Source organism: Scyliorhinus canicula, chromosome 15 (assembly GCF_902713615.1).
Source record: "Scyliorhinus canicula chromosome 15, sScyCan1.1, whole genome shotgun sequence".
Lineage (NCBI taxonomy): Eukaryota > Metazoa > Chordata > Chondrichthyes > Carcharhiniformes > Scyliorhinidae > Scyliorhinus > Scyliorhinus canicula.
In genome coordinates this window covers 113,129,869-113,141,944 of record NC_052160.1, presented here as the reverse complement: position 1 = coordinate 113,141,944, position 12,076 = coordinate 113,129,869, and the positions used below count along the sequence as shown (strand labels likewise).

The following is a 12,076-nucleotide window of genomic DNA, read 5'->3' as shown; positions in this document are numbered from 1 at the left end:
TGGGCTATATCTCTCCCTTTCTCTCTCTCAATCACGCTGAACTTTTCTCGTCCCTGTCTAAACGTTTCTCACTGTCTGTCTGAACTTTATTTCATTAACTGAATTCTCTTTCTTACTCTTCGCCTCCCCAGAACCCTTTTATTGACCCCAGGTTCATTTAACTGTTTCTTTCTTCTCGGCCACGGCTCAGTCGTGGCACTCTCACCTCTTTCAGAAGGTTGTGAATTAGCTACATTCCTGACGGACTAATACTTCCATGTTGTACTGAGGGAGTACTTAATATGTGAAGGGGCATCGTTTGGATGAATCAAGGTCCCATCCGGACTTTGCAGTAGCTGTAAAAGATCTCATGAAATTGACTGCTGTTTTTCCTTATAACAGTGACTAGCTTCTCTTCAAAAACTATTTAATTAACTGTGAAGCTCTTGGGATCTGGGATAATGTACAAATGCAAGTTCTTCCTTTCGTTCTCCTTCCTCCCCCTGCCCCCTCAGCCCTGGAGAGGTGGACAATAGAGGTAGGCAGAGTTGGTGTTCTTAGCATTTTAAGATCAAAAGTCTCACAGCTGGTGAGGAATCTTTGATCAGAGTCTGAAGCCAGGCATTGTGGATTTTATGTGGCTGCTGCTTCTGATTGGCTGCCTCTTTACTCTCGGTGACTTTGTGGATCCTATCCACACTGTTGTTTCCTGCTCACTTCTGCCTCAACTGCTTTTACCTCTGAATTACCAGGAATTTAGGTGGGGCATTGGGGTTGGGTTCGGGGCTGTTACCATGCCACTCTTGATGAATGTGGTCTAAATGCACTAATTGCAGCAAATTTACAATCACCCAGCCTGGGAATTCAAACAGGTAAAACCAGCTCATTGTAACTGAGGAAGCTAATAGAGGAGGAGCGGACATTTGCAAAATAAAACAAGTAAATTTATGACTGGAAGCCCATCCCTGCTTGTTCTCTCATAACACATAAAGAAGCTGCTGTGGCAGTAAAGCATGTGTAGAAATGTTATGTTTTTTCTCTGCATTATTATGTGTACACGGCCCTATCCCGGCTGGCAGTGTGTGTGTATTTAATAAATGTGCTTCAGACACTACAGCTACTGGTTTAAAATTGCTGGCAGTTTCACTTTAGCCATAAATATAACCTGAGAAAAGATAGGCCGTTGTAATCTTAGGCAAAATATTGGAACAAAGGCCCATTCCAAAGCATATCCATTTTTAAAATACAAACAGGATTATCTCACACTTTTAATGAAATATCCAAAATGTTTCCTGATACTGCAACAATGAAAAAACATTTCTAATGGCCCCAAACTTTCATGTGTGGTACTATGCATCACTGTAAATACACAAGGGGTTAATGTAGATACACTAGGACACTGTAAATACACAAAGGGTTAATGTAAATACACTAGAACTAAATAAACACGAGAGGGAGCACTAGAGACATCATGACACACAGACATTCAACCAATAGGTCAGTAAGATAGGACACGACCAATGGGCAGTCAAGACGCATCCAGAGGTGACACTACCACAAGGGGGCTACCCATATAAAAGGACAGGGCACACATGCTCTTTCTCTTTCCATATGCGACACTCAGAGACATAGGGGCATATCAGGAAGCATCACACCCACCGCATGGATTAGAGCAGACTGGTTAGTTCAGGGGTGGGCAAACTACGGCCCGCCAAAGATCTTTATGCGGCCCACCAAGATCAAGTCATCAAAAAAAAAAACAATTAAAAAAAATTTTTTTTTAATTTTTTTAATAAGGTTAATGGGGGGGCTGTTGGGTTACTGGTATAGGGTGGATACGTTGACTTGAGTAGGGTGATCATTGCTCAGCACAACATCGAGGGCCGAAGGGCCTGTTCTGTGCTGTACTGTTCTATGTTCTATGTTCTATATGAGGCGCCCAGAATCATAACCAGGTGAAGCGCCATTTTTGAAAAGTAGAGAAAAAGAGGGCTAAAGGCAGGATGCCGCCGGGGGAAGCGCTGAGGTATATGCCGCACGCTAATTGGTTACAACCGGGACTATTAATTAATATACTATGCGGTCCTTTAAAATTGTGAATTTCTGAATGTGGCCCTTGCACGGAAAAGTTTGCCCACCCCTGGGTTAGTTAGATTGAGTTACTGTAGTAAGATTAGCTGGAGTGTCGAACTCAAGTAGGAGAATTGTTAACTGTTCAATAAATGTGTTAAACCTTTCTCCAAGTCTGAACCTTCCTTTATCAGAGTATACATCGAGGATGCAGCTTATTTACATGAAGAAGCATAATACAACACCATGAAGGGGCAAACACTGTCGACTGTCATTCTGCTCCTTTTTACTTACCATCGTCCAGCGGCGTGCAGAGGGGGGGGCCGACGGGGCGCTGGCCCCGGGCAGCGACTGGATGGGGGCAGCACCGCGGTCGGCCCGAGCGCGCCTGCGCACCGCGGTCGGCCCGAGCGCGCCTGCGCACCGCGGTCGCCGCGGTCGGCCCGAGCGCGCCTGCGCACCGCGGTCGGCCCGAGCGCGCCTGCGCACCGCGGTCGGCCCGAGCGCGCCTGCGCACCGCGGTCGGCCCGAGCGCGCCTGCGCACTGCAGAGGCTGGAGAGGGAGCAGAAAGGGCGCGAATTTTCCAGAATGGACGGCATTGCCACCATGGGTGAGTTTTATTTATTCATTTATTTATTTTATTTATTTGATCTATTTTAAAACTCTTCTCTGCACCCTCTCTGTAGCTGTCAACTTTTAAACTGTCGTGCCCAGAATTTGACATTTGGGCCAGGGGCACCCATTTGGGACAGAACCAGTATTTTATAAAAATTCATCATGGCCTCTTAACTTTTGCCCTCTTACCCTTTATACTTAAAGCCCAGGGTCAGCAGGGTGCAGGGGAGATTCTCAGAGACTTGACTGCAAGCTGCTGGAGCTCGGATCTTGAACAGAGCTTTTATATCTGGATTTGGGGACCCTTTATGCACTGGCATAGTGCACAAACAGGCCCCACATGACCAGGGTTTTGTGAAGAAGAAGGGATCTGGAAATGTGTTGACTGTGAAAATTATATTTGTGGAAATTGGGTGAAGTAGTTTGATGAGACTTGGTGCTAAAGCTTTAGAGAAATGAAGATGGAATTTGATTTGAAGAAGTTCAACGTTTTGAAGGATATTGTGGCTGAAATGAAAGCGATACGTGCTGAATGAGCTGACCGAAATGTGTGAGATATGTCTTTGTATCTGCTATGTGTAATTTATCGGTCATATTATTGCAATTTTCCTGTTAATTCATGTTTAATTTACGTTGATTTTGGTGTGATTGCTAATATAAAAGTGAAGTCTTGTATATTGGTCTTAGTTGGGTTGTTTGTAGTTGTTTCCACAAGGGTCATAACAGTATTTCCATGACGTTCTGCTCATATCCTTCTCCATGGGGGTTGCAGAGGAGGGAGGCGCAACTTTTGAGACATAACATCTCACCCATTGATTTAGATTTAGAACAGTACAGCACAGAGCAGGCCCTTCGGCCCTCGATGTTGTGCCGAGCAATGATCACCCTACTCAAACTCACGTATCCACCCTATACCCGTAACCCAACAACTCCCCCTTAACCTTACTTTTTAGGACACTACGGGCAATTTAGTATGGCCAATCCACCTAACCCGCACATCTTTGGACTGTGGGAGGAAACCGGAGCACCCGGAGGAAACCCACGCACACACGAGGAGGACGTGCAGACTCCGCACAGACAGTGACCCAGCTGGGAACCAAACCTGGGACCCTGGAGCTGTGAAGCATTGATGCTAACCACTATGCTACCGTGTTGCAAAGCAAAATGACTGAAGAAGAGAACAATATCCCTAGAATTCCAGCGCTAAGGGGAAATTGACTAACTTACAGCGCAATTTAACCTCAGGCAGCCGTCCTATACCTTAGAGATGGCAAAGATAAAGAGGTCAGTGAATAGCTCTAGAACGGGTGCAACTACGTTTTTTATAGGTTTTTTGGTGATATTTAATGAAATATTTACGTGGGATGTAGTAAGAGTGAAGCCTGGATGATCAGAGGACTGCTATGGCATTTAATCTCGGAATAGGAGACATTTATTCCTTAACATGCTAATATTTGAATACAGATACCACTAATTTGCAAGTCTATGATATAAATTGCACAAAATTATCAGTGGAGATGAACAAGAAAGAGAGAAATTAAAAAAGGAATGTTCAGACTTTGCAAATTATTATGACAATGATGTGGTTGCAATTCAGTTATATGACGAAATTATTGATTTTGTGATGCTCCTTCGAGCTGGAGGGACTAGAGTTCCCCCTGATCCTAAAGATGCTCTGGAGTCTTTACTGCAGTATGGGAGGGATGTCTTTCCGACGCTGTGTGTTTCATACAGATTACTGCTTACAATTGCATTTTCAGTCGCAAGCTGTGAAAGGTCATTTTCAAAACTGAAATTAATAAAAACATATCTGAGGTCTTCTATGTCACAGGAGCGACTGACCAACCTGGCTTTAATAAGCATTGAAAAAGAATTTCTCACAGCTGATGTAAAAAATGAAGTAGTTCAGGTGTTTTGTGACAGGAGGTATCATTTGGGGAAAAGAACTTAATAAATTTGATTGATTAATATTAAAATCGAATAAATCAGGGTAGCATGGTGGTTAGCATAAATGCTTCACAGCTCCAGGGTCCCAGGTTCGATTCCCGGCTGGGTCACTGTCTGTGTGGAGTCTGCACGTCCTCCCCCTGTGTGCGTGGGTTTCCTCCGGGTGCTCCGGTTTCCTCCCACAGTCCAAAGATGTGCGGGTTAGGTGGATTGGCCATGCTAAATTGCCCGTAGTGTCCTAATAAATGTAAGGTTAAGGGGGGGGGGGTTGTTGGGTTACGGGTATAGGGTGGATACGTGGGTTTGAGTAGGGTGATCATGGCTCAGCACAACATTGAGGGCCGAAGGGCCTGTTCTGCGCTGTACTGTTCTATGTTTAAAGCGTTTATTTCATGTTTCATCTGTGTTTATATATTCAAAATGTTTTCCTTTCTCATAATATTTCTCAGTATATTAGGCCTTATACTTGAGTCTTTGGGGGCATATAATCAAGATTTGCCCCGGGCATCACCAGACCTCTGCACGCCGCTGCCATCGTCTCGCCTGGACATCCAACCCAGGCTTGTTGAGAACTGTGGGGCGTAGGAGCTCCGGGAGTCCCTTCTGTGGCGCAGATTTGTCAGGGGAAGTGAAGCTACCTCCTTTTTTATGGCAGCAGCTGCTGTGAACTGGTAAGTTCAAAAGGTTGCAGCCACCGACAGGAGGGAAGGTAAGATGGGGGAGGGGTGGGGGGGGGGGGGGGGGGTAATGGCTAGACAGGGGATGGTCAGCTAGTCAGGGGTTCGGGAATTTGGGGCTGGGGCTAGTCGGGAGTGGAGTGAGCACTGTCCATGAGGGGGGGTGATTTGAATATTGCTGTGTGCATTGGAGTGCCTTTGACATTCCAGCTGGTTTACTTGATAGTTCTTCTGTTGGTTTTATACCCGCTATGAAAAACTCTTAAGTAAATCTGTGTAAAAAACAGGGTAAGTATTGGGCAAACAGCCCAGGCCTATGTGATTCTGGCTAATCACTGAGAAATCTGGGCAGATGAAACTGATGTTCAGATGTTTAAACTTCCCATCTAAGAAGTGGGGATGTGCTTACGTTGGGACATCTGATGGACCCTGTACGCATCCTTCAGTGTACCTCGGTCCGGAGACCGGTGAATCTGAGCCAATATTTGCACAGGTCTTTGTACCTTTGGATAACCTGTTGTGTAACAATATGATATGCAAGAAAGATAGAAATTCACTTAAACGCTTCTCAAAGTAACTGTCCTGGGATCCTGTAGAATTTTAGTTTCCATGTAACCATTGCCTCAATAATTTACATGTCATTAGTGTAGTCATTGAGCCATGGATAATAATTCTGATTTTCTAATTTGATAGCTGAAGTTAAAATAAACGATTTCTACAGCAAATGTCACACAAATCAGTATTTAAAAAGATATTAAAGGTTTGACCATATGGACTGCAGCAAACTCCAAAGGTTTAAAATTAGAAATGAGGTCAAATGGCTGTTCAGAGTGGGGGAAACAGTTCTATTAATATTTTAGTAAATGCTATCAATTGAATTGGCTTTATTTTTGTGTAAACCTTATGTTCATGGGGGACGTGATGGCAAAGTGGTTAATGTCACTGGACTGGAAATCCAGAAGACATGTGGGTTCAAATCCCACCATGGCAGGTGATGGAATTTAACAAAATCTGAAGTAAAGAGCTAGTCTCAGTTATAGTGGCTGTGAATCCATTGTCAATTGTTGTAAAACCCCATCTGACTCATTCGTGCCCTTCAGGGACAGTCCTTACCTGGTGTGGCCTGCATGTGACTCCAGACCTATAGCAATGTGGATGACTCTTAACCAATCTCTGAAATGGCCTAGCAAACTACTCAGATGTAGCAAAGCTCTACAAAGTCTACAAAAAGGAATGAAACTAGACAGGCCAAGGCACCAGAAATTGCAATGGAAACCCAGCCTTGTAAACCATGAAAATCCTCCTTACTAACATCTGGGGCTTGTGTTAAAATTGAGTGAGCAAGCAACAGCTTGACACAGTCACTCTCCACTTGACTGGATGAGTGCAGCTCCAACAACACTCAAGACGCAAGTGGGCTCAAGTAGCTCACTTGATTGGCACCCCATCCATCACCTTATATATTCACTCCCTGCACCACCAATGCACAATTGCAGCACCATTTACAAGATGCGCTGCAGCAACTCACCAAGGCTCCTTCAACAGCACCTTCCAAACCCACAACCTCAAAAGGACAAGGTCAACAGACGAACATGAACACCATCACCTGCAAGTTCCCCTCCAAGACACACACTATTCTGCGTTGGAAATATATTGCTGTTCCTTCACCGTCACTGGATCAAAATTCTGGAACTCCCTTCTTAACCGCTTTGTAGGTGTACCTACACCATATGCAGTGGTTCAAGAAGGCAGCTCACCATCACTTTCTCAAGAGCAATTAGGGATGAGCAGTGCATGCTGGTATAGCCAGTGACACCAAAATCCTGTGAAAGAATACAAGAATCAAAAACTTACCTAAAGGACTGGCATTAGGAAATAGGGAGGTAAAATCTTTTTTCTTAATGTAGGGTAGAGTTCTGATATAATTTCGGGCCTAAGAATGAAAATAAATACGTTAGAGATTAAAGGAAAGCCATAAAGTATTTAATTTTAAAGTTACACTTGTGCCAACTTGAAATCTATATATGTGGGAATACCTCAATGTATGGAACAAATGAAGTTGACAGACTGAGAAAGGAGGGAGAGAAGACAACTGAGAAAAAGAGAAATCAGCTTTTGGGAGAGTGTTTTATTGAAAACTAGTTGAGCAGCAAAGAGAATAACAAAATACTTCAAACATTTACAAACGGAAAGAAATAGAAGAAGTGTGGTATGACGACGTAATACATTAAAGATTTGGTAAAGCAATGAAGAACTTTAAAAAATATATTGTAGACCCATGCTTTAAGTATAAACTAAATCGACTCAAATTTGAAAGTAATGAGCAAGAGGGCTGGATTCTTCTGCCACGCCCGCCGCAAGAAAGCCACGGGCGAGCCGCGGACAATAGGGAAGTCCATTGATCTCGGGCAGGATTTTCCGGTCGGCAGGCAGACGCAGCCGGAGAATCCTCCCCAGAGTTTCCTTTTTGGACACAATCACCGATCTGGGTGAAATTTGCCCTCAAAATTCTAGTTTTGAAAGTACATTTTTTGCACAAGTTTCTGCTCACATTTCACTGAACACAAAATCTGCCATGAATCAGTGTAATGAAACAGTTTTTCAGACTGCATATTTTTAAATTTTGCATCAGAAATTTATATTTTTATGTCAACCTGCTGGAATTTGATAAGGACAGCTGAAAATTAGCGCATCACAAACAAATAAGCATTTTTAATCAGACTTAGTTTACCAGATGTGAATACCACAATGTTAAAGAACTAAAAAATACTTTCAAAAACTAAACAGAAGCACTTACTAGTTACATTGGTGTACAGCACTGCAGTCCATTTCTTTGTGTGTTAAAAAGTTAATACTTAAAAGCTTATTAGTTAGTGTCTGTGCCGAACATGGCTGAATTCCAAGAGCCTCTTCAAAGTTTCGCAAACAGATGCACTTAGTGGAAACCTGTCATGATGATGAATACAATCTAATGCATGGCCTGTTGTGTAGGTGGGGGAACTGGTTTCCAGCAACATGTTTTTAAATTAGTGTAAAATATTGTGGAAACTTCATTTGCTTTGGGCACAATTTGCACTTGAATTTCTTGTTCCTTTGTATGATTGGGCCAATTTTGGAGGAATTATGCTGAAAATATGAGTGTAATCCAACTGAACCACCAGGCCCTTATACAGTAGTTGAGAGGTGTGAGGGGATGTGGAGGAAGAAGGGAGGCCCAAAGATTCACCTTGCAATTCTTAATAGAAGCACATTGACAATTTGTAAAAAAACATTAATAATGGGATGAACTGCTTCAAAATTTAAGTGCACCATATCAAACTGAATGCCGTGTTCATTTTGTAAAATCACTGGAATGTTGTATTACCTCCATGCTGTCTAATTTTTGAATGAAATCAGTACTGGGAGTTCCTGTTATCTTCATAATCTGTGCGAGCTGATCAAGGTCTAGTTCCTTGAGTCAAGAATCAATTACTGTTTTTAAAACAACCATTTATCAAACACTTAATTTGTCTATAACTGTTAACAAAAGTATGTTAAATTAAAATATTCTAACTTTTGGCATGCATTATATAATTGCTATAGTAATTCAATAGAGAGATTAATTCATAAATGGGACTAATTTGCCGAATCTATTTTTTGCAAAAAATAAATATCCAAATTAAATAAAGCACTTGAATCAATAAGAAATACAAAATGTACAGAAAACAATTGATCAGAGTCTGAACGTGAAGAAATGGGATAAAGAAAATTAACAGAGGTGTCAGAAAACACATTCCCCAAGTCCAAAAGCCAATGGGGTTACATATTTCTCAGTGTTTCCCACCTTCTTGCATTCTCAAGTTGGTAAAAATTTTCAGTATCAATTTATTCCACTCGTTTACAGAAATCATGGACTCATGTTCAACTATGAGATCCCATGATTCTGAAGAACAATAGAGAAATATTCCCCCCATGAGGAATTCTTACTCCACTTTGCGCCAGTGCCTGATTGGATACTGATTCAGATTCAGGCTGCATTTACACTTTAATTGCAGCAATGGTACAAAGCATAATTTCTTCACAGCAACCCAGCAGCTGTAGTACAACTGTATGTTGAGTGGTCACTCTTCATTAGGCAAAGAATGAAAGGCTGCTTAACTGAAGGAGATTATACTGCCAATCCAAGATGTCCCCATCAGACAATTCAGCAGGAATCAATGGACAGAAATATACCACAGGAATGCTGACAATTTGTTCCTTCCTGACCCAGGGAAATTGCTTTAATTATTGCACCCTCATCGTAATGTAAAGCTACCATAGTCCCAGATGACCATAGGCTGCTATCCCCTTTGAGGGGGAGAGTTGACTTGGCGGTGATTGAATCTGAGGATCGCCACACCTCAGGCGCGAGGCAAGGTTGAGAAGGTGGGCCTTCATGAATAACCTGAGCCAGTACGAGAATTGAATCTGCGCTGTTAGCCTCGCTCTGCATCACATATCAGCTGTCCAGCCAACAGAGCTCAACTGACCCACTCCTTCATAATATACCTGGCTGGAATCACTTAAATCAGCATAGACCAGGGGCGGGATTCTCCATAGCCCGATGCCGAAATTGTGATCGGCGATTGGGCGGAGAATGGATTCCGACGCTGGAATCGGGGCCGGCGCCTGTTTGATGCCAGTCCACCATGCTCTGCCCCCCCCAAACTGCCGCCATTTTGATGTGAACTGCGCGCTGTTTCAACAGTGTTGGCATGTCATCAGTCGGCCCACCCACAATGCTCTGCCCCCAATGGGCCACGTTCCCAACGGCGCAGGACACATGTGTTCCCGAATGTGCTGGAACACGACGTGCGGGCTGCAGACTGTGTCCAGCGCCATCACACTAGGCCAGGATCCATGTTGCTGGCTTTCGCTAGGGCTGGGGGGGGACTGTGGAGTGTGGCCAGAGGGTGGGCTGTGGGGTCCCAGTTGGCGGGTTGGGTTCGCACACGGCCGACGCGTTGTACGGCGCGGCCGGTGCAGGTGGTCAGCTGTGCGCATGCCCGACCCGGTAGCCGGCCATTCTCTGGCCATTTTTGGCACGGTACACAGGAGTTTAAGTCGTCGCTGGTGCTAGCCCCTCACCGGTACCTGAATCTGTGAGTGTTTCACACCAATTTTCCATTCGTGAAAGACCAAACATGCTCCGCTGGCGTCAGCACTCCCAAATGGAGAATCCAGCCCCAGATATTTGAATCTGATACCTTTTAGACCTGTATGGCTTACACTAGGTACATGAATTGCATCACCAATGCTGGATAAAGGATACAGTCTTTTCCTTTGAACAGTATCTTGCCAGTGATCATTTCAGCAAAAATACAGCCAACAGACCAAATATCAACTGAAATTGAAAACAAAAGAGGGGTTATCTACATTACTTACAAAATAAACAAAATATCGCACTGTATTATGGACCATACGTTGCATCCTGTTACTTCAACCAAAGTTAATGACGTATATATAATAGTACATATACAAGTATATATAGCTGTTGGGGCTAAAGGGATATGGGGGAAGGCGGGATCAGGATATTGAACTTAATGATCAGCTATTATCATAATGAATGGCAGAGCAGGCCCAAAAGGAAAATAGCCTCCTCCTGCTTCTATTTTTTATGTTTCTATGTTTCTGTATATTATCCAATCTAAATCTGGGCTCAAATCCTCTGGTCCCCAGTTCGTTGGAGACTGGAGGGACGACAGAGATGCACATTGGGGTCCTATGGAAGTCCTGATACATGGACCCATGTGGCAATTGCCTGGTTCAACTTCCAAAAAGCAATTCTCCAGCTCCTTGGACCCTCTGCAAATGTCTATCGGTGAGATAGAGTCGGAGACTTCGGATAGTTATCTGTATAATTACCCAGGCAATGTTAGACTGATTAAAAACTTAGTCTAACATCTGGGTAACTACACAACCGACCCCTGAATTACTCGCACTGATCTCAACTCCCCGACCACCCAGCCACCTCCCTGACAACACAACCCCACCCCGAAGCCCAAGCCAGCCCCCCAACCACACTTCCAGACCTGACCCCACTAACCTTCAACCACCTGACTACCCCTGCCTCCCACCCACTCTACCATTCAAACCATTAGCGTTCAACCACTCCATTCATTAACATTAACACTGGACCTTTAAGCCTACCATACAGCAACTAGTACCATAGAATGAGGGTGTGCCCTGTCTTTCCACTGGCCCCCCAGTCCTCCCGAATCTACTCCGCTTTGAGGGAGCTCTCTGAAGATGCTGTGCTATACATTTCTGAAAAGGCCAGGCACAGAAGATCCTAGAAGAAATGTGAGCAGCGTCGAGTTGGGGGACATTTTGAGCGAAGCACCAATCCGTCGATGATTGCTGCTCCTCGGAAGATCTGTGCCTACTTATACTTTTTAATAACACTTCTAAAGACTGTATATACAATAAAGGATAACAACAATTTATTGTTTGATTGCAGAAATTGAAATTGAAATTTATGAACTAAGCTGTGGTTAACAACAATATAGATCTAGCTAAGCTTTGGTTAAGCAACAATATAGATCCAGCTAAGCTGTGATGTATGTCCACACTAAGGAACTAATCTTCCTTCAGTGGCAGATTTTCCTCAGGGAGCCTTTAGTATTTATTCACAGTGGGCTACAGGCACCATTAGTGCCCTTTATGGACGAGCTACCTCTGGAGCTTTTGAAACACATTCCACAGGAGTCGACCCACCACCACCTTCTCAGGAGAACTTGGGATGGGGAATTAAAAGCTGCGTTGATAG

The 12,076-nt window shown here is 43.7% G+C and overlaps 1 protein-coding gene across 2 annotated transcripts in view; it reads right to left on the bottom strand.

The window, feature by feature from the left end:
* LOC119978379 (mitogen-activated protein kinase 12-like) overlaps nt 1-12,076 on the bottom strand; it is an 80,508-nt gene that overhangs the window by 15,307 nt on the left and 53,125 nt on the right. For both annotated transcript variants that reach the window (XM_038819973.1, XM_038819974.1), the window contains exons 8-10: nt 10,580-10,651; nt 8,654-8,733; nt 7,144-7,222 (exon numbers count right to left, since the gene is read on the bottom strand). In XM_038819973.1, coding sequence (XP_038675901.1) covers nt 7,144-7,222; nt 8,654-8,733; nt 10,580-10,651 — 231 coding nt within the window. The remainder of the gene's footprint in view (nt 1-7,143; nt 7,223-8,653; nt 8,734-10,579; nt 10,652-12,076) is intronic.